The 25,960-nt window shown below is 43.7% G+C and overlaps 3 protein-coding genes across 6 annotated transcripts; 2 read left to right on the plus strand and 1 right to left on the minus strand.

The window, feature by feature from the left end:
• Nucleotides 1-275: 275 nt before the first annotated feature.
• Nucleotides 276-11,342, minus strand: klhl43 (kelch-like family member 43). Of its 3 annotated transcripts, XM_053863361.1 has the most exons (8): nucleotides 11,232-11,342; nucleotides 10,306-10,483; nucleotides 4,695-5,119; nucleotides 4,476-4,624; nucleotides 3,766-4,112; nucleotides 2,778-3,077; nucleotides 2,538-2,713; nucleotides 276-2,469 (listed from the first exon to the last, which is right to left on the minus strand). In XM_053863361.1, the coding sequence occupies exons 3-8, from the start codon at nucleotides 5,009-5,011 to the stop codon at nucleotides 1,674-1,676; spliced, it is 2,085 nt and encodes a 694-aa protein (XP_053719336.1). In that variant the 5' UTR covers nucleotides 5,012-5,119; nucleotides 10,306-10,483; nucleotides 11,232-11,342; the 3' UTR covers nucleotides 276-1,673. The 3 variants fall into 3 exon arrangements, with proteins under 3 accessions (XP_053719336.1, XP_053719335.1, XP_053719334.1); XM_053863360.1 differs by lacking the exon at nucleotides 11,232-11,342 and having other exon boundaries at nucleotides 10,306-10,522; XM_053863359.1 differs by lacking the exons at nucleotides 10,306-10,483; nucleotides 11,232-11,342 and adding an exon at nucleotides 9,722-9,921.
• Nucleotides 10,698-22,093, plus strand: eloa (elongin A). 2 transcript variants are annotated; one of them, XM_053863363.1, is made up of 13 exons: nucleotides 10,698-10,984; nucleotides 11,317-11,461; nucleotides 13,825-13,881; nucleotides 14,880-14,992; nucleotides 15,156-15,592; nucleotides 15,682-15,998; nucleotides 16,814-16,925; nucleotides 17,172-17,324; nucleotides 17,634-17,731; nucleotides 18,812-18,992; nucleotides 19,071-19,200; nucleotides 19,269-19,405; nucleotides 19,475-22,093. In XM_053863363.1, the coding sequence occupies exons 2-13, from the start codon at nucleotides 11,390-11,392 to the stop codon at nucleotides 19,534-19,536; spliced, it is 1,869 nt and encodes a 622-aa protein (XP_053719338.1). In that variant the 5' UTR covers nucleotides 10,698-10,984; nucleotides 11,317-11,389; the 3' UTR covers nucleotides 19,537-22,093. The 2 variants fall into 2 exon arrangements, with proteins under 2 accessions (XP_053719338.1, XP_053719339.1); XM_053863364.1 differs by having other exon boundaries at nucleotides 11,374-11,461.
• A 1,422-nt stretch (nucleotides 22,094-23,515) lies between these two features.
• Nucleotides 23,516-25,360, plus strand: pithd1 (PITH (C-terminal proteasome-interacting domain of thioredoxin-like) domain containing 1). The gene is made up of 6 exons (XM_053863238.1): nucleotides 23,516-23,897; nucleotides 24,293-24,336; nucleotides 24,516-24,593; nucleotides 24,658-24,762; nucleotides 24,833-24,941; nucleotides 25,020-25,360. The coding sequence occupies exons 1-6, from the start codon at nucleotides 23,703-23,705 to the stop codon at nucleotides 25,119-25,121; spliced, it is 633 nt and encodes a 210-aa protein (XP_053719213.1). The 5' UTR covers nucleotides 23,516-23,702; the 3' UTR covers nucleotides 25,122-25,360.
• Nucleotides 25,361-25,960: the final 600 nt, after the last annotated feature.

Below are 25,960 nucleotides of genomic sequence, written 5' to 3' on the forward strand. Positions count from 1 at the left end.
TGGCAGTGAGGCTTAGAGATTTACGGTTGGTTTACTTATTTTCCTCTAAATCGCAAGAGGGCGCTCCGTAATTCCACTGGAGACGGGCCTTGTTCACATTCGAGTCGATATCTGAGTGGTTTCTCAGTAGAAACACAAACACGACTAGCATGAACAAACAGTATTATATGTAGTGTTGCTTTATACTTTTGGTGACAAACTCAATCTTTTTTCCTGGTTGAATTAAAAATACAAACAGCTGAAACAAAACTAGAGACACAGTTATTGGTTGTCAGATTGGCTTTATTCAGTGAAACTCCAACATCCATGTTGACATTGCACTTACTGAGGGAACTGCCAAATGAAATGACCCCAGTCAGCCTCATGACAAAGCCACAATAATTGAATAAATCTGTTGGAGTCACACTGGTTCCTTAAGGTTTCATAGTTTCATTGATAGTTTCGCTTCGAATTGGATATGAAAAACCTCAAACCACTTGTGAGCATTCGTACCACACTTTTTCCTTTTTTTTTTATTTTAATTTTTTTCTTCCTTTTTTTAAGCTCAACTAAGTGAGAAAGTAAAAACACATTTATTTATAGGTGTAGTCTATGGCTGGTAGGTTACATTTCAAACATGACACTAAGCTGCTGGTTATTTTGATGGAAATATTTCAAGTCTGATGATAGATTACGTGAAAATGGCTCATTTCCTATCATAGCTACACGCACATCTCCATTCACACAACACACACACAGACACATACACACTTCCTCTCAACATATATTGGTAGACACACTGATAGTAGCTTAACAGTGACCCCAACCTTTCCCAACAGCTCTCCTCTTTCCATCACTCATCCACCATTCTGTGTTGAACTTCCAACATTCCCGATGCCTCCCTTCCTCGCCCTCTCTGGACCATGCCAGCGCTCCACTCCTTCTTCCTGTTTTACTTTTCTTTTTAACACTAATTCTGTCGCTTCACATTTTGAGGTTTGACTTACAAATTAAATAATGACATTATATTATAAAACACTTGCGTCACATTCATCGATATATTTGTTTACAATTTAATGGTAGTTGAAAGGGGCTGCATGATGTTTCGACCACTGATGCTCTATTAACATGCGCGGTATCTAACAGTAAAGCTGCTTCTACGGCTACAGCATGAGTATATTTACATATGCAAAGGCCAAAAACAAAATGGCTTATTTACAATGCTTTGTATTTAATGTCACAGAGTGTTGCCTGACGCTGTTATATAGGAGTGAATTCCATCTGATTTACCAGACTTTACCAGAAGTTAGATTAGAGCAAGGTTCATTGCAGGACTGTCTTGTCATGTACCTAAAATACAGTATGAATTTTGCATGTGACTCAACCCACACTGGCTCTTTTTAGCTTTAACTCCAACAGGAGCCCAAAATGCTGCATGAGGACAGAATCCATTCATCTCAAGCTAGGGGAATAGAAAAGTCATTTTTAGAGTTCCACGAAGCAGCTAGCAATAAAGCTAACAAAGGGCAACAGACAACACAGTTACACACACTTACATATTCTCTACTCGAGGTGTCTGACATCGTGCAGCCCCACCAGCTACCACGCAAGTAAACCAAACAGGGCCGACATGGTCCAGATGCCTGCCTGGAGCGACAAGCCTTCCCACTTGTGCGTCTTCGGCGGATGCTTCTTTACGTCTTGATGGTCTGGGCTGGCGCCACGCTGTTTTCTCTGCTTCGGTTCTTCACCACCTGCTGCTGGTCTTCGCTTGGGGTGTTGCGGTGCTGCTGCCTGCGTGGTGCATGTCGAGGTGGAAGCGACAGCGCACAGCAGGACACTCCCACGGTGGGCTCAGGCAGACCCTCACCCATGGACCAGCTGTCGGTAGCGGGGTCGTACTTCTGGACGGCGGCCTTGTAGCGCTTCTCTGCTTCATTCCAGCCTCCCAGCAAGAACAGCTTGTTGTCCATCGAGGAGAGGCCGGCCGTGCTCACGCCCAGCCGTAGAGGAGCGGCGCGGCTCCACGTGCCACTCTCAGGGGAGAAGACCTCCATGGACAGCACGTCCACACGCTCGCCGCTGGGGCCCAGCTGACTCCCACCGACTACATACACCTTCCCACCTAGGGTTGCGGAGCAGTGCCAACCGCGGGGTGTTTCCATTGACACCTTCTCAGACCAGGTGTCAGTCTCCACGCTGTAGCAGGCCACGGAGCGAGAGTAGGCGCAGTTGATGTAGCCGCCGGTCACCAAGATGTCACCCGAGGGCAGCGTGGCACTTGAGTGACAACAGCGAGGGGCTTCCATGGGTGCACGCATCTGCCAGGTGTTAGATGAGGGCACATAGCTCTCAGTGGTGGCAAGGAGACCTTCCACGTTACGACCCCCGATGGCAAACAGGCGTCCGCCGCTGGCAGCCAGGGAGAAGTGGGTGCGGCGCTGACGCATGCTGGCCAGGTGGAGCCACGTGTTGAAACGTGGGTCATATCTGAAATAATACATTCTTGTTCAATCACAGGAGTCCCTCGCGAATGTGATACCGCATGGCGTCCGTACCTGCTGAGGGTGCTGACGGCATGTTTGGCCTGGTTACGAGCGTCATTTTGATCCTCTCCTCCAGCCACATATAAGAAGCCATCCATCACAGCCACACACTGGTTGAAGCTCTTGGCTGGCAGCTGTGTGAGGTGGCGCCAGGTCGCTCCTCCTTCTCTCGGGTCCCTCCACAACACCTGGGAATCAGGGAGTCAGTTATCAAAACGGACTTCACACATGGTGTGGCTCTTGAACACGCACCTCCCGGCTGAGAGCGCGCTCGGTCAGCGAGGGACGGCCGCCGATCGTCAGCAACGTCTGCTGGCTGGCTCGGACCTGAGTGCGTCTGGACTGCAAGGTGTTCTGCTGGTACGGCAGGAGGTGGTAGTTCATGGCGTCCACCAGCAGACGGTGACACTGAGGGTCCATCATCATCCGAGGTACCGGCTGGATTTGACTGACCAACTCGCTGGCGGGGATAGTCTCGAACCGAACATGTGACAGGAGCTCGCCGGCATGAGGATGACGGGTGGCATCAAAGTCCAGCCACTTCTGTGCCAGCTGAGGAGACACGTTAAACTGGTCAAACCACAGTGATGCAATTGTTGGTGGACAGATGTAGCCTTTTCTTTGTGAAATAAAACTATATTTCTATCTAATATAGAATATCTAATATAATTTCTTAACTCCGGACAGACTCAGGGAAGCTTGGAAACCAGCAGAAGAGGTCAAGCGCAGGCAACAAATCAACAGCTAAAAATACACACACCTTCTTCTGCCTCAGCTGTCAATCTATTTAAATCTAAAAGGGAGGTAGCTATTTTAAAACGCTGTCTGATCTGATCTCAATGGATCTCCAGGTTTGTCCTTTACACTCGGATATGATTTTGGCCTCAGCAGATGGTACAGTTTGGGGTTTAGTCCCTGATCTAAATGATAGAAAGAAAGCAACTACAAGGAATGTAACTGCTAATAATGGTCCAACTCTCTCACCAGTAATAGGAACGTGTGTGTGTGTTGGCATGTTTACATGAATGTGCCCTCTTATTTCTATTTTATCAATGGGCGTGTGTAGATATATACAATAAATAAGTACTTTTATTTGCAGTTTCTTTTTCTGCATTTGTTGTATAGATATTCAAATTAATATTGTCTTTTGTTTTATGCTTAGTGATTTAGGTTGTTTGTAACTATTTGAAGGGGACATTTCCACCTCGAAAAAAAACAAACACAACACCTAAACTCTCACCTGGAAGGCAGTAACCTCAGACGGCAGCACCAGTGTGTCATCCTGCAGAAACGCTGAGATCTGCTCCAGGGTCAGTTGAGTGAAGAGCGGAGTCTCCGAGAACTGCACGAAGTTGTCCAGGACGAACCGCCGTGCCGCTTCGCACACCGGCAGCAGGCCGTAAGCAGCTGCGATGTTCCAGATGTAAACACAGGTCTGGACGTTGAGCTCGGCCAGCAGGAAGTCCATGCACATCTTGAGAAGCTGAGGAATCTGCAGAGTGGCAGCCGCAGAGACGGTGCAGCCGATGGTGTAGAGCGACATGTGGACACGACCAAGGTAGGCGAAGGTGATCACGTTGGCCAGTCCTGAGAAGACAGGATTTTAAAAATACTAGAGATGGAAATGACAGAAGCCACCACTAACTGCTGGTGGATGCAGTGTTTGGTTACGCGGTGAATACAACACCCAAATACAGCTGCTCATATCAACAATGATGCTGCCTTTGTCACCATTTAAACACTCCACTGGAAACAGGCTGGTTGAACTGAATGGACAGTCTACAGTCTTGTACATTCCATAGGTGACTAAAATGTACTATTTTTACATTACAACTTTTAATAATGGGTAGCAAACATCTCCTACCCCATCTTTAAAATGACCAAAACTGGCAAGTGGTAGAGTTAACACCACAACCAGGACTGTAAGTTTTGGTTTTAGGATTTGCCTACCAAGGGGAGAGAGGGAAGGGAGCTCCAGGCGCTTCATGTTGGGGTCTTTGGCAAGGATCTCTCTGAAATACTGACTGACAGAGGAAATGACCAACTTATGGACGTCAAAGGTCTTCGTCTTGGAGCCCAACTCCAGGTCAGTCAGAAACCTGAGGAGGAACAAGGCCATGAGAATTGAGGTCAAGCAGTCTGTAAGCAAAGTCCACGAGCTAAACATACTTCTCCTGGCGCATCTTGCTGAGCTCCTCCAAAAGGGCATTGCCGTGCAGGGGTCGGGTCAGCTCGCTGCCCAGACCAAGGCCCCTCTCCCCCGGCTTGATGACGGGAGGTGGCAGCGGCAGGTTCAGGCTGTTGAGCTGAGCGATGTCCAGAGCTGCCATCTGCTCGATCTTCTTCACGCCACCCTCCACGACCACCACACCATCCCCGCGTCGCTCCACCTTCAGAGATGCAGGGGGGCTCTCCACGGCTGCCTCGGAAATGGCGTCAGTGGGCGCCTTTTTCTGGCGTGAAGCCTTCTTCTTAGGGGCCATCATGTGACTTGTCTATCCGGTATTGACCTTTGGCTAGCAAGTTGTTTTGAAGTATTCGTCTGATCTGCTCTGGATTATGGCGGCAATTTCAGTTTCCACAGCACACAGCACCTGAAAAGGACAGACATTCAGGGATGAGCCTTGTCGGTTTATAAGGTACATGATAAGGAAAAGTTAATGTACTAGTCAATATGGAGTGAGAGAAAAAAGGTGCGTCTATTCAAAAGTACACAGCAAGATTAACGACTAGAATAGGGCATGAATAGCGTCAAGTAAGAGAGATGATGTGGAATATTGGCACACAACTTTGGCGCTCATTCCTCACGCTGCAATCTGAAACTTTGGTCAGAATCCAATCTAGTTCATCCAATTGTTCTTCACAGGTTGTCACCAAGGACAACCAATCATTCTCTTCTGAACATGTCTGGCATCTCCATGTGACGTGGAAGGGGCATTATCGCCATCAAACATGTCGCCAACATCTGGCACTCGTCTTCTTTCGTGGGCATTTTCAAACACACTCCTGTTACTGGTCAAATTTCCAACACAATCCTGTAAACAAGCCCTTTGAACAAACATGGAGCAGCTGTTTTAATACTGGTATTGTTGAGGGGAGGTCATATTGACTTCCCTCAGAGTCACCTCATGGTCACTGGGTGTCAGTTGACTGACAGAGTTGAGTATAAAGTAGGGGGTTCGAGTTGACAGAAAGGCTTTGGAACAGAGGCACCTTGGTCGATGGCAGTGAGAGGACATCTGCCAAGTTGGGGCCCAGCTACAGAGGTCTGGTCCAAGTGGCAGCATCCCACGACTGCAAACACCATCTCAAATCCCAAAACACTGCAGACTGGCTTGTTGTTGGAATCGTTCATTCCGGGGGTGAAACGAAACCAGTCTCATTTGACGAGTAACTGTCATACTAAACCTTGAGGGGTATTTTATCCCGTCAAAACATGCCCATTGCCTATGACTCAATTTGGCCTGTGGCTGTGACCCATTGTCTCCAAGCTAGCATGCTTTCTTCTGGCAGAATAAGGCCTTCACTTGGGTGAGTGCCTCTGACTTCTACAATCTCACTTCCATTCAAAGTTATTTGAAGGATTTTGGCCGACAGATGACAGGTATTTGGCAAGAAATATAGGGCTAATCTTTGCCAGATAGCATCCCTGATGTGGATGCCAACTCAACTCCAATTTAATTTTGACACCTGAACAACAATTCGTGTTTGAACCTGACACCGGGAGCACAGCCATTGGTTTACTGTTCCCATAACAGGACTTCCAAATTTTTCTTCTCCCACTGGCACTTGGATGAAGTAATCTCAATGCAAGAGTGGAAATCTTTCCACTCAGTGTCATCCCAACGTAACCATTTGGAAAAGGAGCCAACCACCTAACGTCCTGTTAACCGGAGAAATTGAGTTGCATACCTATAATGCCTGTAATGATTTTAGTTTGACATTATTAGTATAATATTAGCTCACTGTAAAATGCATTCAATTTAAATTTCAAGGACTGAGGCGGGAGGCAAAGCTGCAACCCTAAGTTCTTCAGGGACGTGCTCTGCCCACTATGCCACAGTGAAATTGTACGTAGAATAGAATGTATTTGAACTTCACTGTCATTGACAGTGCAGAGCAACAACGTGCAGTTTGCTTCGGCAAGTATATATATAAACAAAAAAACATCTAAAATTATAAATAAATAAGCATACACAGTATTTACAGTAATGCAATGAGGTGATATTAAGCGCAGGTAACGTGTCCAGATGTCAGGACGCCAGGTTCAGCAGTCTGATAGCTGTGGGGAAGAAGCTGTTCAGTGCCAGGTGGTCCTAGTCTGGAGACTCCCGTAGTGCCTTTGCTCTAAAGTCAGACAGATTATGGATAATTATTTTAGTGATTTGCCTGCTTTTTGTGTTCAGCAATTTTTAATTTTTTTTGTCAATCCAAATGAACCGAAAACAGAAAAATGAATGACAAAATGAATATCAAAGAAAAATAAATAAATAAAAAATCTGAACAAAGCGTTTTGTTGTTGCTAACAGCTCAAACTAGTCGTCCTAGCAGATCCTCACTCCTGCTGCATTACACACTGACCTAAAATAATCCATGAACGGTGAAGACTAATGAAGCCAAATTAAGATGCAGATTAAGTGCAGGATAGTCCAGAAATAATTCTCTGACTAATAGCGCACAAATAATTAAACAAGATGACATGAAAAACACATAAAATCCCCCCACAATATTAATTTAAAAGAGAGTATGTAAGGGAGCAACATGCACAACTTAAATGAAAATATCCTGTGGTTCCCAGTATAGTGTGCGACAGCTGCGGCACTCAGCCTGACATGTAAATAATCTCATATGGGTGTGAAACAGCTGAGTCTAAAGCTGTCACCTCCAGAGGTCTGATCCACGCACAATTTATTTCCATCCTCTCAGAATACTAATGATGTCAAGACTCTCGAGTTTGTGTGCCTATGAAACCTTAAAACACCAGATTTTGAAATCTTAATTCACTCGGATTTTCAGAGATTTTATTATTTTAAACCTTATTTCATTTCAGATCGTGAAAATACAACTGCTGAAGAGTTTAGATGAGACAGACTTGGAAGATTGCAGGGGATTTTTATGTTACATTAGTGCAGGGCTTCTCAAATGGTGGGATGGGTAAGTTGATCTATATTACTTCAGTTTTACTTCAGTGTTAACAAGGATACAATGTTATGTAGAGGTGTATTTATAATAATTTTATAGACAAGTGAAACTATTTACAGAGGCGGCGGAGAGTTGGGGGAGGGCATGAAAAGTTACTTCTCCTTGGGGGGGGAGTTACGGGGGAAGATTGAGAAGCACTGCATTAGTGCCTGAAGAAATCCTTCCACCTTTTATTTACTAGTCAGCCACCATGTGAGCAACAACACACCCCCATATACACCTCCGACCCAGTCTTCACCTGACACCAGCAGCAGCTGCTGGCTCTCCAGTTGGGTCCCGGCCGGTCCATGTGAGGAACCAGGGTGAACTATTTAAAGCCAACTGACGCTCAGCAACAGACAGGGTTGATAAAGGAGGCGGATCCCAGGATCAGGTTCCATATCGACCGATGTTAGTGTGTACACACACCGGCGAATCATATCATATCGAATCATAATCATAAATTATGTAGGTGATACATATGTGATATGCTAGCTCAATCGTTGGCATGTTGTAATACTATACAAAACAGGGTATCGACAAGATCCTTGCTAGTTAAGATTTTTTAAAAAGCAGGGGCAGATCAAGTCCAATAAACAGAGTGTTCGATGAAGCACATTGACCCACTTTAATATTAGCTTAGTGTTATGATAAAATTGGGGAAATAAATGTTGTATTTTGTGTTATTGTCGCCAAATGAAAGAGAAAGAAATTATTGAGTCTAAAGTCTGGCCCGGGGACATTCGCAACCCTCGTGCAGGTCTCATGTGGCCCCGAGTCTGTCATAGAATGTATCACTGAACCAGACAATGAAAAATACACAACACACATTTCTAAATTGGAAGTTCAAAAAACTTTTTAAACATTATTAGACATAACATTATTTCAGTATTTGACTAGATACTTAATTAAAATGAAAACATTTCAATGGTAATTCTTAAATACGGAAAGATTTTTTTTCTGTCGATCTGTGAAGAAGTTGAAAATACATGCCCTTCACGCAAGAAGAAACACAATCTTCCAGTTGGAGTGCGAAAGTTAGAGAATGAGGTTTTGGTGTGTTAGTTGTTGCTAATGCTAACACCCCAGCATTTCACTTCATCTGAAAGATAATGAAATATCGCCGGTGGCAGTGAAGCCTGTTGTGAAAAGGCAAACTTCGACCTAGATTGTATTTCAACTGTCAACACTGACCCAGTCTGAAGGAGATTTAATAGTACAGTATGATCATTTTGTAAGTCGCAACAGTTTCCTGGCTCCATTTTAACATAACATACAACTCTACTTGGTAGGACAAGGTTTAGAACGTAAGTGAAAGGTTCAAGTGATTTCAGCTTGTTGAAATGATGCAGACAAAGCTGACCGTAGACAGTACTGGACATAAGCTCACCCAAATGGGAGAAAAACAAAGTCCAAAACCGAATTGATCAAAGATCAGATTTGAAAACTACACGTATGAATCGTCCCCTTATTGGACTGAAAAACTGAGATATTGTGCCAGAGGGAAATCTATGTAGTAACCTGTCCAAGCACTGATACTGTTCGCCCATCACACTAGGTTATTAATAGATGCTGACACACAGGACGTGTATGTGACAAGTTCATCTATGAAGGAGAGAAATTTCTTCCAGCTAAAATACCAACTTAATGCAAACATTTTTAAAAGCCATTTTATTGGTGCAGTTTCCAGAATTGAGATGTGATCAAGTACAGTGGTGGAAAAAGGTGTTGTATTGGCACAACTAACTAAATATTAATGTCATAATGTATTTTGTTTGTTTAGTTTTGAACACATCATCTGTTATTTGAGAACCGGCAGAGTGAAACTGTCTAGAATTTAGTGTTATTGTTTATATTTGTTTGTGTCAGTTCACAGCATTGTCGATATCAATGTCAACAAATAACAGATAAGCAACCCATTTTGAAACACAAAAAATGATTTTCCATATTACTTGAAATTGTGGCAAATTTTATGGTTGTTCGCCACTATAGAGTCCATAAATCAAGCTGGTTACCTCTTTCTTGTTCCCTCAAGCACCCTTCCTTCTTTCCCTCTCTCAATTCTTCAGCATTTGTTGACGTTCTCTTACAAGTTTCTTCTCAGTCCATCTGTCTGTCCACCACAGTGCTGTGTGTGTGTGTGTGTGTATCAATGTCAGACAGAACCCAGGATCCTAACCCAACTGTGATGTCAGCAACATCTGCTCCGCCTTCACCTGACATCACATCACCACCCACCCTCTTGCTGTGACAACATCCCCCCCAACTACTATTGTCCACCTCGATGCCCAAATACAGGCAGCTGAAGCGCCCTCCCCTCCAAAAATATCCCCTGAGCTGGATCAGGCTTCTCATTGGCTGTTGGGCTTTGTGAATTTGCAAAGACTTTCTTCTTCTGTTAAATGATCCGTCAATAAAGATCAAGAATAAAACATCAAGTGTTTTATTATTATTATTATTATACTGCGGAATGTAAACTTAAATTGATAACTTTGACATTCAGTGGGATTCACCAGATAAACTTAAATCTGGTTATTGTCATTTCCTTTTAGTTAATTTGTTATTATATTTAAACTGAACCTTTAATGTCAACGCCTACCTGTAAACCAGTTGAGGTGGCTCTGACATTTTTTAGGGAGCGTCTTGGACCCCTAATGTGAGATGTACTCCAGGCACATCCAACTCGGAGGAGTCCCAGATGCAGACCTAGGACATGTTGCCGACGTCTGTATTCTCCCTGTAGATCGGGGAAGAGGGAAGTCTGGGCGTCTTCACAACTTCAGATAAACAGAAGAAGATCAGATTAGATGTGTAACGGTCAGTGCTACAAGTGTAAATGCATCACTATGAATTGGTTTAAACTTTATAGTATTACTGCATTAGAGCTGCTAAAGCTACTGTCACTTTGGTCATTTCTGATGAAACAAAGGCCAAAAAAAGTTATATAAAGTTACAGATTATTAACCGCTGTCAATTAGGACAGAGTTTCTGTTCTAATAAAATAGTCAGATATTATTAGTCGACAAACTACGCAACAGACTCCTGGCTATGGATTTAGGAGAGAAACAATATTTGTAATCCTAATTACAGTCACTTAACTGATCACATTCAAATTTTAAATGTCTGCCAGTGTCAGGAGACCATTGATTCATCTTTTATAGCCATGTTTGGAGACAGCAGCCATTTCCTCCAAGAATTGGCTAAAAGTGATCTATGTTTGGTCAATAACAGTTTGGTTGGTGGCAAAGAAATTAGATAGTTTGATTCCCGTTTTGAGGGTAAGAGAGAATTTTTCACATTCCACATAAAATGACAAAATCAACTTCATTTTTATAGTTTCCAAATAGCATTTTGTTAAACTAACATTAAGCTAACATGCTGAAAACGCATTCAATATACATGTAGAAAGAAACGATTGTTTAAAAAAAAACAGAAATAATGAGGAAAAGGCGAAATTGAAGAGGAGTGGTCAACCAATTGAATTCGACAGACAATTTTAACTGTATCCCAAGTTGTTACACTTACTATTTTGGCGTCTAAACTTGATGAAATTACACTTGGCAAGGCAACACATCAAGTGTATCACATTATTTCGTCCGTGTGCGCACAGCCGGAACCATTCTCCCCACTGTTGATGTGTGGTGGTGGTGTTGTTTCCGGGGAACAGGGTGCCAGCAGTAATCATGGCGGAGGACCTGCTGCTAACAGTGGAAAGACTCAATTCCCGACTCCTCGAGAGTCCGGAGCCCCGAAAGGTAACCGATATAGCGGTGATTGCGAAGAATGCTGAATATCCGTAACATTGTCGGATTGACGTCCGTGTGTAAAATAACGTCGGTCCCTGAACGCAGCAACGGGGTTTAAATGCTGCGTTTGTCGTCGGTGTCCTGGTCGGACATTTTATTTGTTTTGTGCAGCATATTTGTGTTTAAATGATAAATTCTCCCCTGCAAATAATTGCTCTTTGGGAAGCACCATTTGCGTGTTGAACACATTCAGTATTCACTCTAAACGTGATCATTTTACTTGTTTACAGAAATATTTTTTGCACTGATTTGGCAATACGGCGGCCTTGAAACAACCCGGAATTATCCATTTGTGGAGAGCAGCCCATGTTCTGCTTAAGCGATCCTCGTATTCAGTTTTCATTTGGGAAGTCTTGCAAGAGTCGTCATGAACTCGTCAACTAAAACACGAACGGGGCTAATCAGCTACACACAGGGGCTTCCAGGTTTTCTACATGTCCCTGAACGCATCATGTGTCACGTCACGATGCGACTGATAATCCTGAACTTTTATTTCGAAATAAAATAGATTTTAATTTAGTGTCTTGCTAATGTAGAATGATTGTCCATTAATATCTGCCTTGATACAGATGTTATCTCCGAATGGGAAGCATCCCATGGGCCGGTGAAGTGAACTTCAGGCCGATATAACGTTAGCCATCCAGCTAACGCTGTTATTACGGGGTGCAGCGTCAGTCGCTTGTCCCGGGCCTTATGGCTCACACTTCAGTCATCTGCGCTCGAAATTAACGCCGTGCTTCCGCCAACGGCGAACGATTTTAACTCTGTTTTCGCTGACACTTTTCACTGATGATTACAATCGGTGTTGTTGTATGCAACTGCACGCCGTCAGTCCAAGCCATGAACGCATCTTCAACATGTTTACATCGATTGTATTCCATTTGTGTAGAGATTTATGAAGCACTCGGTCGCATCTCTCATAAAAACAAGGACTGTCGAAGGTAACAATAAAACTGACGGTAATAATATTGATCGTCATGAATGTCTACGGCCTTGTATCAAGCTGATGGAAGATGCCTGCTGGTGGTGGGGTAACAATCCCAGTTTGCCACTTCACTTTGACTAAGTGGGCGATCAATGGACTTTCCTACACCAGAGTCGGGGTGTTTGGGTGACGCTCAACATTGATATTCATTCAATAAATGTTAATGTTGATAAGTCCAACTTAACGGCTTCGTATTCACAGGTTCTAGGATTTTATTTGGGTGTGAACCTCTTGTGTTAACTCATCGGATCTCAGTAAATGAGCACGAAACTTTGCATTAAAAGATACATGTTTTTGTGCAACAATAGAAGAACATGTTCCTTCATGGTGGGCAAGAGAGACACTACAATATCAACTTTGTCAAACACTTAATGATGAATGGTACCTGATACCAGTGTGTCCCACTTTTTCGTCCCTGTTCCTTTTTTCACAAAATTGATGGCTTGATTTTGAATTTTATCTGGAATAAAATACATCATCAGGTTCTAAAACAATAACCTCCAAAGTGAGATGGAAGGTTTACCCTTGCCCGATCTTTTATTACATTAATAAATGACTAATATAAGTATCATGATCTACTGTCTGAACATTGACTCGTTCCGTGGACGGTCAACACTACATGCCAGTTCTGTTAAACCATTTTATCTAAAGACCCTGGTGCGTACCACACACCAAGAAATCTTAAGATCTCTCCCCCCCCCCCCTGTTTGCGAGGGGCAGGAGAAAAAAAAAGAAAATGTTTCTAATGTGTGTATTGCTGTTTGTGAATGTCAATGTTGTGTCTTATAAAACTGAACTTAAATACATGAAAAGAAGAGTCTGTCACCACGGCACTTTCAAAATAGTCATTGGGTGCAACTCTATTTGTGTTTAAAGAGGCACTTTTCGCCATACAGTGTTGTATGAAGTTTAGGTACCAAATATGGGCTGGATATGTTTGTATTTCTGATCCTGAGATGTGTATTATCCATGTTCTTGAAGTGACGGTTCTCATCCATGTTTCTCTCTTCAGGTGTAGTTGCTGTTTTCAACCATAAAATATGTTGTCATTGAACTTGATGTGTGCTTTAACCACCTTTCCCAGTAACAATGGGCCCGGGTCCCATTCAATAGAGATGATTCATTACTCTTGATTTCATTTGCGTTTTCTGCTTTTCAAGAACTTCTCCATAGTTGTTAAATATCACATATTTGCAGCTGTCAATTCAGTGACTCCCGACTGCCACCATATGTGGCTCATGTATTTAAACTGAGCGTCAAAACGAAAAAAAAATTTAGCGGCCCTATGCTTAAGAATCACTGCTTTAACCTATTCATCTCTTTCTAGCTGATCAAGACGCTGAAAAAGCTGGAGGAGCTTCCGATGACCATGGGAATACTGGTGGTGAGTGTCAGGAGATGCTAGTCATGAAAAAGCTTTCCTCCTGGAGTCAGAGTGAGTCTAAGTAGTGGTCACAATATGGTTGGGTCTCTCGGGTTTTGAACCTTGGGTGTCGAGCTGATAGGTCAGAAGGGTCGACCGGTTGCTCTGAAGGTGAGTTGTCTGCTGAACTCGCAGTTGCACATTCATGTCGTGCGAAGTGTCATTGTTAGAAATGTGTGGTCGGCACTTTTGATTGTTGGCAGGAAATTCTTCAGAAAGTGAAATCAGCTACTGCAACTCACTTCTGACACAGTGGGCAGCCCACTGCAGAGCTTCCGCGAGGATTTTTTGAATCTGTCGGAGACGTTGTTATCAACACCAGAGTGGCCAATTATGCTTTTCTTCATGCAAACATTAGTTTACTCCAACAACCCAACAAAACAGAAACTGTCAAGAGCATTCTGTAGAATAACCTGAGGTGCGCTGAAGAAGTAATAACATGCTAAAAGCTAAAAACATTAGAAACATTATTGGCCTTGCTTGTGTTTTTTTTGTTAATTTCTTTACTTTCAGTATCAAGTTTATTAGAGACGGGTCGTGAGAAAGCATTTTTGTACAGATAATTATTACATAAGTTTTTCTATGAATATTTAAATTAATATATACTTGCATATATACATATATATTTTTACAATGGTTTCTTCTTTTAATCAGTCTCATCTTTATATAAATTAAAATATATAAAAACATAGATGTCATATAGTTATGTTTTGCATTAAATATAAATTTCAGTCATAATTTAAGTGGGATTCAAATCAGAGGAGAAGAGGTCAAATCCCATCCCTAGACGGTTGGACAGACCTTTCAGAAGTTTCCCCCGGGAAATTGTGGCTCCAAAATGTTTAAAATACACAGAATACGCAGAAAAAAACAATGAGTTAAATCTGCTGATGTCATCAACAAAACTGATGGCTTGTCCTGATTCTGAGTGAAAGTTCCATGTGCTGTCTTTGTCTCAGGAAACCGGAGTGGGGAAAACCGTGAACTCTTTTAGGAAACATGAAGTGGCAGCAGAGATGGCCAGAAACCTGGTGGCCAGATGGAAGAAACTGGTTCCTCAGTCCACAGCCAGGTATGTTGTCATCCTTTGGGTCACATGACAAATCGGTGTGGTAATAACTGACTGGATTTTTCAGTGCAAAGTCTGTCCTGTTCTTTTTTTGGTTACTTGACCATTATATTACACACGTGACTGAGTCTCACTCTTTGACATCTGCTGTTCGTGTTCCCCACAGACCCTCAAACAATCAGACGAGGGAAATCTCACGATCTCACACACACTCAGAGAAAGGCGCCCGTCAACGTGCCCGGGAGCCCTCTCCTGTGGAGGAGCCCTCCTACATGGAAGAGGAGCCGGGGTACCACGCCGACTACTCGCCATCGCCTCCGCAGCAGCAGCAGTACAGCCCCCAGCATGGAGGATACCAGTCAGAGGAGTACGAGAGCCCGAGAGCCGCCACTCCGCCCCCGTCTCCTCCCCGTCACAAGACCAAACCCAACAAAGAGAGGAACGTCGACGAGGCACAACGACAGCGGCACGTACAAAGGTTCGAAGACGGGGCTCGGAGTGAGCGGCAGCGCGGCGAAGGCAGGAGCGGCGACAGAGATCAGAAGAAGCACAGCAAGAAGTCGAGTGAAACCTCACCTAGCAAGAGGCTAAAGAAGAGTGATGGTAAGTCTCTTCATGGATCGCTACACCACTGCAATGGTGTTTAACACTCTGATTTTGATTCACTTGTCTAACTCCTTTTCTGTTTCCAGGTCAGCAGCGAGAGACAAAGGACTCGCCACCTAAGGATGAAGACGACTTTGAGACACCCACTATGTCGTTTGAGTCCTTCCTCACGTACGACTCTGTCTCTCCGGTCAAAAAGAAGAAGAAACCGCCTTCATCGTCAACGTCAGGTCGCCCCTCGCACTCGGCCTCCAGCTCCACCTCGTCGTCCCGTCAGTCCACGTCCGCCTCGACGTTGTCATCGCCGTCATCTAAAGCCAGTAAGGTGAACGGAGCCCAGAGTTCAAAGAGGTCGCATTCAAGCTCCAGTTCAGCTGCTGCAGTTCCAGAGAAACGTCGGAAGGTAAGTCAGAACTTGATGTGATGGCAGAGCTGCTGAGCTACTTTCTGCTGCGTTGCCAGTTCAATGGTCCAGGTTCTGACTATTTTGAATGACAAAATGAACAGTGTTTATGAGCGAACTACAGCCTGAACACATGACAATATCCCCTGTCACATAATTTATACTATTTTTATCATTATTATTTCGTTGTATTTCTATTTACTATTATAATACAAGTGCTCAGGATGTTGGTGCTTCTATCCTGACGTTTTTTTGTAATTTCTTCCATCCGTCAGCATAATCTCATTGACTTTCCTTCATCATGTTGACTCATGTGGTGCACCTGGAATTGAAAAATATTCCTTGTGAGACAAAGCGAATGCACAATTGAGCTCTTATTTGCACAAGTTAACCTTACATTTTTTTCTTTCCTGGTTTTCTGTGCATGCAAGGGTTTTAATGCATTGCTGGCGGTGACTTGCTCAATTGAATGAAGTAGTTTGTCTGTATTCAAAAATCTCTTAAATGAATATTGGCTCAATTCATTCGACTTCCTGGCGCGTCATACATCACATCTCCACAAGGTAGCGCTAAGTCCATTCATACCAAACTGAACCCTGAAACTAGACCGTCTAACAACAGAGTTGTGTCAAAGTGGCTGGTGTCACTGCTGCTGGAAGACGTCATGTTACAGCCCTTGTCAGCCTTGACCTTTTTCTTTGTCTGCCATTGACGCCCTTCGTGTCCAGCGGAACAGGGAATCTGTGCACCATATATGAGCCAATATCGCTCTGATCCCTTTGGAATTTACCTGACAAACCTTGTGTGTCCTCCAGGTGGCTGAAGCTGTTCCCAGCCTTCCTGAGATTCCCCTGCCAGCAATCCAGCCCAACTACAGACCCCTGCCCTCCATTGACCTCACACCACTGTCACCTCAGAGGCGGAAAGGTAAAGACCTGATTCTAACCTCCACATTACCATTGACAGTGAGCGTGGCTGTCTAAAACCTGTCTTTCCTAACGGCCGCAAAGCATAGTTGACTGGCTTAAGGCGAAGAAACCTCTGTGATAGTATTTATGTGTTGCTATGGTGATGAGTAGGGATGGAGCTGTCACATGATTGGATTACTGAAGTCCATTATCTGGTCATTTTCACGCTCTTTATTCTTGTAAGGTCAAATTTTGTTTTTCCCAGGGCCGATCTTCACGGAGGAGGAGGACGCCGGCTTCACCGGAAAGCGGTTCAACTCCAAGATGGTGGTCTACTCGGGTTCGAAGACGGCGTACCTGCCCAGAATGATGACCCTGTACGAGCAGTGCATCCGCGTGCTGCAGAACAACATCGACTGTGAGTGGAGGTTTGGCAGAATGAAAGTGGTTTTGGTGTTTAGGAATCGATTTGGCCGGGCTGCAGTCGAAGTCCAACCCCTTTCGTCAGTTATGATCAGTTACGTATATACATAAGACATAAGGCGGTTGAGTTTGATAGATCAGTTCAGTTAAAGTTACTCAATGGATATCGTATGATTCTGAGGCGACTGACATGTCTTATTTTGACTTGGTCTCTGAGGTTTCAGCACCCGCTCAGACTTCACAGTTCAGCTTCCTAGTGTTGGAAGACGTGCGTCCCTGACGCTTGGTTTGGTGCTTCTTTCAGCCATCGCTGAGGTGGGAGGAGTTCCTTTTGACATCCTGGAGCCAGTCCTCGAGCGATGCACGCCAGAGCAGCTGTTCCGGATCGAGCAAAGCAACCAGGTGAACCACCGATACTGGACCAGTGTCGGCACTTTACTTTTGAAAAGTAATTGGTTATAGTTACGCGGTACTTCACCCAAAATGTATCTGGGTTACTCACCAAATTACTGCTCTATAATAGTAACTAGTGACCAGGAAAAGTCTCAATTAGTTTAATACGTGGATGGTTTCACAAGCCAGTTGTGTACAGTAGAATTTCATGTCAGTTACTTAGATTTAATTTGAATTGTATCACGTCACTACGACAGCACCTTCACTCTTACATTTTGTTTTTTCCTTTACGTTCTGTCTGTGTTAAGTTTTTGTAAAAAAAAAAAATATTTTTTTCAATCCAGCTTTCCCCTGTGAGCAGCGCTAACGTTAGCCACAGCTAGCATGCTATCATCACAGCAGTGTTTTGTAGAAGCCTGTGCCAACGGAAGCGGTCATAATCTACACTACGCACGTGCATTCTTTGCTTTTATTTTTAGTTATTTTTAAAGCCATGCGTTTATTATTATTTTATATATTATTATGTGTGGCACAGTACATATTCATTGCATAAAAATATCTTGTGATATTTATTATTTCTATCTATTTCTATAAAATGAAATAATATATAATCAACATGTTAGGAATTAAAGTCGTTTCTTCTGCTCTTCCCTCTTTTGGCCGTCAAGACAGTTACAGTTTGTATCTGGCCCTCTAGGGAATTTCATTTCCTGTTCTGTACTGTGAAGCCAAGTTGGATGAGAAGAGCTCATCCAGAGGCCCAGTCTGTTACAGTATCAGCAATAGCCTCATGGTGTAGCACACAGTGATAGGGTATGCAATGTGTAAGACAGGACGTAACACCATTTCTTTTATCTCCTCTTCAGAAAGTTCTGTCATCTGTGCATGCAGGCGTCAATGTTGTGTGGTTTAGTTGGTGATCTCTGTTTTGGGATAAAAACCTTGAGTGTAACAAGACTGAAACACTTTAGTTTAGTTGTTTATTTGAAAGTAAGCGAGAGGACTTTAAGGTCACTTAAATTGAGATTCTGAAGTCATGACAGGGAGGAATGAGGAAGCAACCCTCATCTCTCCTCCGTCCATTTTCAGTGGTTTACCGAAGACTCGGACGACCTGTGGATGCGTCACTGTAAGCGGGACTTCAAACGAGAATCTCCTCAGGAGTACGAGTCGTGGAGGGAGATGTACCTGCGGCTGTACGAAGAGCGCGAGGCCCGGCTGAAGATGCTGACGCAGAACATCAGCTCGGCTCACGCCAACCAACCCAAGCGTAGCTAAACTCCTCCTTATCTTTGCTTTACTTGTGTCGAGGTTGTGTCACAGGTGTTTGTTCTCCTCCGTCATGCAGGTCGGCAGGCCAAGATTGCCTTTGTGAATTCTGTCGCCAAGCCTCCACGAGACGTACGACGTCGACAGGAAAAATTCGGGACCAGCAATGGGTCGACGGCAGCGTCCGTCGCTGCAGCTGCACCAATCAAGTCAGTGATCATGTGACACGCGCGTATGCGATGCTAGTTTCTAACTGCGCGTCCCTATGTGTCTCCAGAATACGGCCAGCCACCACTTTTGTCTCAAGCAGCTCCTTGTCCTCACAACAAGATAGCACCCCTAGCTCGTCCTCTCGCGCCCCGACGGCGCTGCCTGCTGCCGGAAGCTCAGCCCGCGAGAAACCACAGATCAAAAGTAAGTGTTCAGGTTCACTGACGTCATGAACGGCAGCATTTTCATGAGACCTTCCTCTCTCTCTTGCAGAAATCGCCCCCATGATGGCCAAAACTATCAAAGCTTTTAAGAACAGATTCTCTCGTCGATAGGAAGAAACCTTTATGTGTTTTAATTTATTTTTTTTTTTTTTTTAAGAGACCCCTCCTGTCTTGACATGAATCGGAATATGATTTCTGTTCTGTATCTAGATCTCACAGGAAGGAGGGGTCACCAGGATTTTAAACTTGAACTGTGAGCGGCGGATGTCTGCGTAAATGAGTTGTCTGAGGATGTCGACCGGCTTTTAAAGACCAGACGGCACAAGCGGTTGATTTTAAAACTGTTTTCTTACCATGCTGGCCAGAAGATGGTCCCTTGGAACTCTTTTAAAGGGCCCATAAAATGACTAAGTTTTTTTAAACATGCAGAGATCGTGCAGTATAGAATTAAGAAATGCTGACTCATCATTAGAATATGGATGTATTGCCACCATATTTATTTGTGGTGACAGTGAAGGTCAATGTCTTTAAAAGCCTGCGGCCATTATTATCACCACATTGGTTACGTTCATGTTGTGGAACCGCAGCAGCCTATTTGACGTGTGAAGATCAGTGAGAGCTCAGACATTGTGGACGCATTGCTTGTGTCTAAAACAATGAGGCTGGTAGCTGCTAGCATGTTTTAAAATCTTTTTCTGGATGACATCATCAGTTGTGCCTCAGCCCCGCTCTGCAGCTATGAACTGAAAGTTTTAATATCTACAATCAAAACAAGCCCATGCTAACTGTGATGCTAGCAGCTGAAATGCTCGTCACGTTTTTGCTATGAAATGAATTGGACGGTTTTGTTTCCCTGACTCTGCAGTCTTTTTCTTTTGATGGCCCAAACCCATTTTAATTATATCTTCAAATTTTACTCTCCGCTGTTTGAAATCCAGCTTCTATCTTTAAATCACCTGCATGTTCAGGCGATGTACCAAGTGCTATTGATCGACATTGCTAACAGCAAAAGTGCAATACAACCTTATGGCAGTGGATGAGCAGCAGACTTTTTTAAAAATTAAAATTTAACTACTATATTTTTCGACCCAAAATAATGAAAAACAAAACAACCAATCATGAAGTGAAATTTTAATCTCGATGTGCTTCTGTCTGTCATAGCTGTCATAGTTTTTTTTTTTGCTATTGTTTTTAGGTTCCTTTATTTTCCTTTAAAAGCTGAGCTTCAAACTGCTGAAAATGCTTTCGGTCATTGATCTGGGACATGAGGCAGTTTTAGACACGCAAGTGCTGTTTAATTCTTTTTTTATCTTAGGTATTTATGAAAGATTGTCCAAGAGTGAGAGAAGTCTAGCCTACTGTTGTGAAAAGGTCAACGTTATAAACGGTGCATGTGTGAGGCCTGCCATTCTGGAAGGGTTTCCAGGTTTGAACCTGCGGTTTTAATCTCCCGAGCTGGATTTCATCAAACGTCAAACTCATTCTATGGGCTCTTTAATATCTTGTGTTGTTAGGAACGTGTCACGCACTTCACTCATCTGCTTTATTGCCAAGACGTCAAACAATAGCAAACAGATTTTTGTTTTTGACCAGTAGTTATAACGTAGATGCTTGTGCTGATGGAGCCAGAGTCTTGTAGCCGTTTTTCCAGTGCAATATTGATAGTCTTCTGAATATACTTTAGCTTCCACCTGCTCCTCTTGTAGACGTGTGTCCCTTTTTGAAAAGCAGTGGAGGGTGAACATGGACAGGTTTCCGATAAGCTTCCCTCTCTATAGGAATGTGGCCCCTTGTGCAAGATTTGGAATGTCGTGCTCTGTCTCCATCTGGACCAGCATGGAGAACCTGTCTTTGCCTACCTTTCAGACTGTGCTTTCTGTGTTCTCATTGTTATTTGCTGCCGTTTCTTCCTCTTACCATCTTCCAGTCACTGACCATGACAAAGCTGGACATTCCACACCACAGAAATAGATGGACTACATCACATTGGACAGGGAGGCTGCAGTATTAAGCTTGTCAAAGTACTGTCATCAACCACAGGGAGGAAACAGCAGAGCTGGATTTGCCCTTAAATCGCGTGTATGTTGTACAAATAAGTGCGAAGGTTCCAAAAATTTTACACTTTATGCCCGAAGGGGAGCAAAGACGTTGATACATTTATTTTGTTATACGAGGTTTGACTCCGCTAGGATGGGCTGTGTGAAACAGGACCTGTAGATTGCTACCATATGTATCCTTGCCTACAAACATGGTCAGGAGTGAAGGACGAGGACAAGCTCTTCCACCTGTTACAGACTCAATCCTGCAAAAGTAGGATGTTAGCTGGAGGCATTCAAATGAAATTATTAATTGTACTTTTGCTTATACTTTCTCAACCTGGCGTGATACAAAACTCTGGCTTGGGAAACCACAAGGTCTGTTTTCATTGCAACAGCTTGTCAGTTATTTAAACCCTTTGCTGACTTTCCCCACTCTGTCAAATGGTTTGCCGACAGACGAAATATCCCACAGTGACTGATGGAAAAATGTCAATAGAGAGTTTGTCCTGCAATGAATAAAAATTGATGTAAATATTTTGCCATTTAAAACCTAAAATTTGGATAGAGCATAAGCTGTTTGTTAGATTAATTTAAGTTAAACAAGTTTGGTGATTTTGAATAAAATATTTCTCTCCCTCTTAAAGTGTGTTTGTGGATGTGTTGGTGCTGTCTGACAATACATGAACGAATCATTCATTTGTGTTATTTATCAAAGCCCTGTTCAAAGTCCTGACTTGCCAAATTTAAAAAAAATGCGTTGCTTTGCTGCTGACTAGGTCGCAGCATCGATCCCAAAAGCGGCGTGGATTGCTGTCTCATGTTGCACGCTGTCTGACTGTGATGACTAAGCTGGGTTCTGAGGTTTCATGAAGCAGAGTCCATATTTACATTTTCTCAAAGCCAAGTTTTAGAGCTTAGCGTGTGCTCTGAGAAAGCCTTGTGATGCTTCCTCAGCCCATCAAAGTATGAGTACTAAAGTGTTGATTGTGGTGGGGTGAATCCACGTAGTATTGAGAATCAAAGAGTTTCACTGTAAAAAAAATGCTGTCGTTGGAGATGAGCATCTTAAATGCTTTGGAGTTGTGTCATTAATGAATACAACAACAGTCCTGTGATCACTTTTATAGTATCTACAAACATCAGAAATTGAAAACTCCATGTTGAATTCCATCGTCGTGGAGATGGCATCACTCCAGCGTCTCGGTTCTCTGTGGTGACTCCAGTTTGGGTCTCGGTTGACCGTGTCAGCTGCTCCACTCATCACTATGGAGGCTCCAGACACTTGGGAATTGAAACCTCTATGGTCCATTTGTGCTTTGGTCTTGATCCATAAGGAGAAACACTCCAGTGAGAAGTCTTTTTGTGGACTCAGGAAAACATGACCCCAGTCAGGGCCAGTGAGGAGGAGTGTGTGAACCAGCGATACGGCCGCAGGACCACCACGTAAAAGGCAAGGAGGCCATAGACCACAACACAGAACAGCAAAATATTGAAAACATTTCCTATGTCCATTCTTCGTTTTGGGGTTCATGTTTATAGTCTTGAGCACACCATAAGCTTCACGAAGTCAAACTTGATTCTGGGTGTGCCCCTCCCCCTCCCCCAGTAAGAATAGGTTTGGCAGTGCTCTCGCTTTTAATCGAGGCCTCTGCTTTAATACCAACTTGTGACTTTGAAGTGATTTGCTCACCTCTGTGTCCAGCTGTGTAATGACTCTGCGTTGATTTGAGAGCATCTTTTATCCTAAAACACAGCACTCAACTGTATCCCTTTTGGGATTCATCTCACATTAACTACAACCTTTTGACATTATTTCGTTTTTAATCGCGAAAATACACACGAAACACGCTGTTGCTATTGCTCACAGATTCGCCAGTTTTATTTAGAAAAATACGTCTGTTGAATTAACGATCTGTAAGGCTGAAACATTCGCTAAATTACGGAATGTTTCGCGTTTTTAATGGAGAAACCCTTATTTTCGTTTACTTCCGTAAATAAGACCACGTGACACGTGTCAACCAATAGGGACGGCAACGCCAGAGCTGGAACTTTCCAATCAAAATAAGCGTTCGGCCTTGACGTCATCTCCATGCCGTTCGAGTGACAGTGCGAGAATATTAAAACTACAAAACACCGTAAATGTAGCGCGCTGGACCAAAAGTGTGCAGTCGTTCATGGTTCGTAGAACACAGTAGTGCGCGGCGGCGTGATAGTTAGACGACCAGCGGAGGCAGCACCATGTCTGGGCACGACCACAGCCACGGCCACGATTGCTGCGGGTGCGAGGGCGAACACGAGCCCGCCGAGAGAGGCCTGGAGTACGGGCTGTACCAGCGGATCGACCTGGCCAAGCTGCAGTGTCTGAACGAGAGCAGGGACGGAGACGGGAAGTTGGTGTTCAAACCCTGGGAGCTACGGCTGGAGCGAGAAAAGGTAACAACCCGCTGCCAGAGTGTCTCCCTCCCTCCCGGCCAGGTTGGCAAGTGCAGCTGGAGCCGGAGGTGGCCGTGTCTGCTGGGGGACACTGAGCTGAGCAGGACTTTATCAAAGGACCCAATGTTTTCAGAGAACCATAAGCATGATCGAATATAACCGTCTGCGCATGTTTTATGACGTTTACTTTGCACTGAAGTTGTATATAAGTGTGTTGTTGTAAACTACACTTATGGGATTCTTGTTGCAGTTTGACTTCTTCAAATGTATCTGTTGATTATTGTTATCTATTAGTTTCTTGTATTTTGGTTATTCATTGACTTATTCTAACTGTATGATAATCTCATATGGCAATAGATTTAAATGTAAATCTCATGTTTTTTCTTCACACTTAGTTTGTGGAAAGCGATGCAGATGAAGAGCTGCTGTTCAACATACCGTAAGGATCCCAAAATACACGTTTCAAAATAACTCTATATTATCAGCTTTTTATTCGCTGTGTTGCTTAACTATCAGAAAAATCGTTTAATATCATCCAGTTCTACTTTCACTTTGCGGCGTCTTGATCAGGTCGGTCTAAAAATAAGTGAAAGATTTGATGAGTCATTTTATTTTCAGCTTCACAGGCAGCGTGAAGCTAAAAGGCGTGATCATATCAGGAGAAGACGACGAGTCTCACCCTGCTGAGATTCGACTGTGAGTGGCTTCAGGATTGCTTGACAGGTGTCGTGCGCCCAACTGAATGATTGTTTTGTTCCAGATTCAAAAACATTCCTCAGATGTCGTTCGATGACACTGGCAGAGAACCGGAGCAGGCCTTCAGACTCAACCGAGACCCGCTGGCTCAGCAAGAGTACCCCACCAAGTCAGCGCAAACCTTCATTCCGCCGCGTTTGGTTTTCACAAACACTTGGTTACTGTTCCTCCCTTTTCAGGATTGCACGCTTCTCTAACGTACATCACCTTTCCATTCACGTCTCCAAGAACTTTGGCTCTGAAAGCACCCGGGTCTACTACATCGGGCTGAGAGGAGAGTTCACGCAGGTCAGTCAGATATGACATAGTCGGATACTGCTGCAATTCAAAAGATGTTCCTTCATCGACCCTATATCCTCCCTGCAGGCTCACAGACATGAGGTGACCATCTGCACGTACGAGGCCACAGCGAACCCAGCTGATCACAAAGTGGAGAGTATAATTCCTCAAACAAACTTCATTTCCTGAAAAGAAAAAGAGGAAGACGAAGGAGGCACAAGAATATGGTCGGAGAGTGCTGCTCTGCTGCGTAGGAGCTAGTTTTTGCTTTGGCCAGAAGATCAGAGGAAATCCTCGAGTCAGGATTCTGGTCGATAATCGGGAGTGAAAGCTTGAAGATTGAGTGACAATGCATGAAACTGTTGAAGAAACCTCTTATTTACAGCAAATCAATTATCCATCGAGCTAAAATAAAGCAAGACAGCAACTTGGAATTTGTAGATTCACTTGTGTGTCAACTTTATCTGGGACCTTCCAATGGTTTTCTTCCTGTTTATTTGAGCTACACTGAAACATGACCTCACTTAAAAAAGGAAGAGAACAGGGATCTTAGTGCTGTAGCGCTCTGGTTTTCCACCAAAACTGCAGCTTCTTGCTCCAGTAGTGATTAATTCTTTCCCATTGTTGGCACTGTCCACTGCAGATGAGTCAGCATCGCCCCGATCTGCTGCGGTAAGCCTCGATCTTTAGGCTGATGGGAAGATGTTTATGGCACTGACCACTTCGATAAGGGAACAAAAGGTTTATCATTTAAACCCAAAATGTTCTTTTCAAACTGCCCTCACACTCCACCCCACTAAGGCCTGCTGTCTAGTGAGACCTAGCAAGGTTGAAGGTTAGAAATCCACCGCCACTCATGAGGAAATTGACGCCTAAATTGTTGCAACTTTGAATGAACTCATGGAAAAATGACCTTAGCCAGATGGCAGAAACGAGGGTCACAGATAAAAGCAGCAACATTTGGAGAGCTGTGGCTTTGGAGGGAATCTGCGTCCTTTCTGTGTCATGATTGTCCTCCACATACTTGA

This window comes from Synchiropus splendidus, chromosome 4, assembly GCF_027744825.2.
Source record: "Synchiropus splendidus isolate RoL2022-P1 chromosome 4, RoL_Sspl_1.0, whole genome shotgun sequence".
Classification (NCBI taxonomy): Eukaryota; Metazoa; Chordata; class Actinopteri; order Syngnathiformes; family Callionymidae; genus Synchiropus; species Synchiropus splendidus.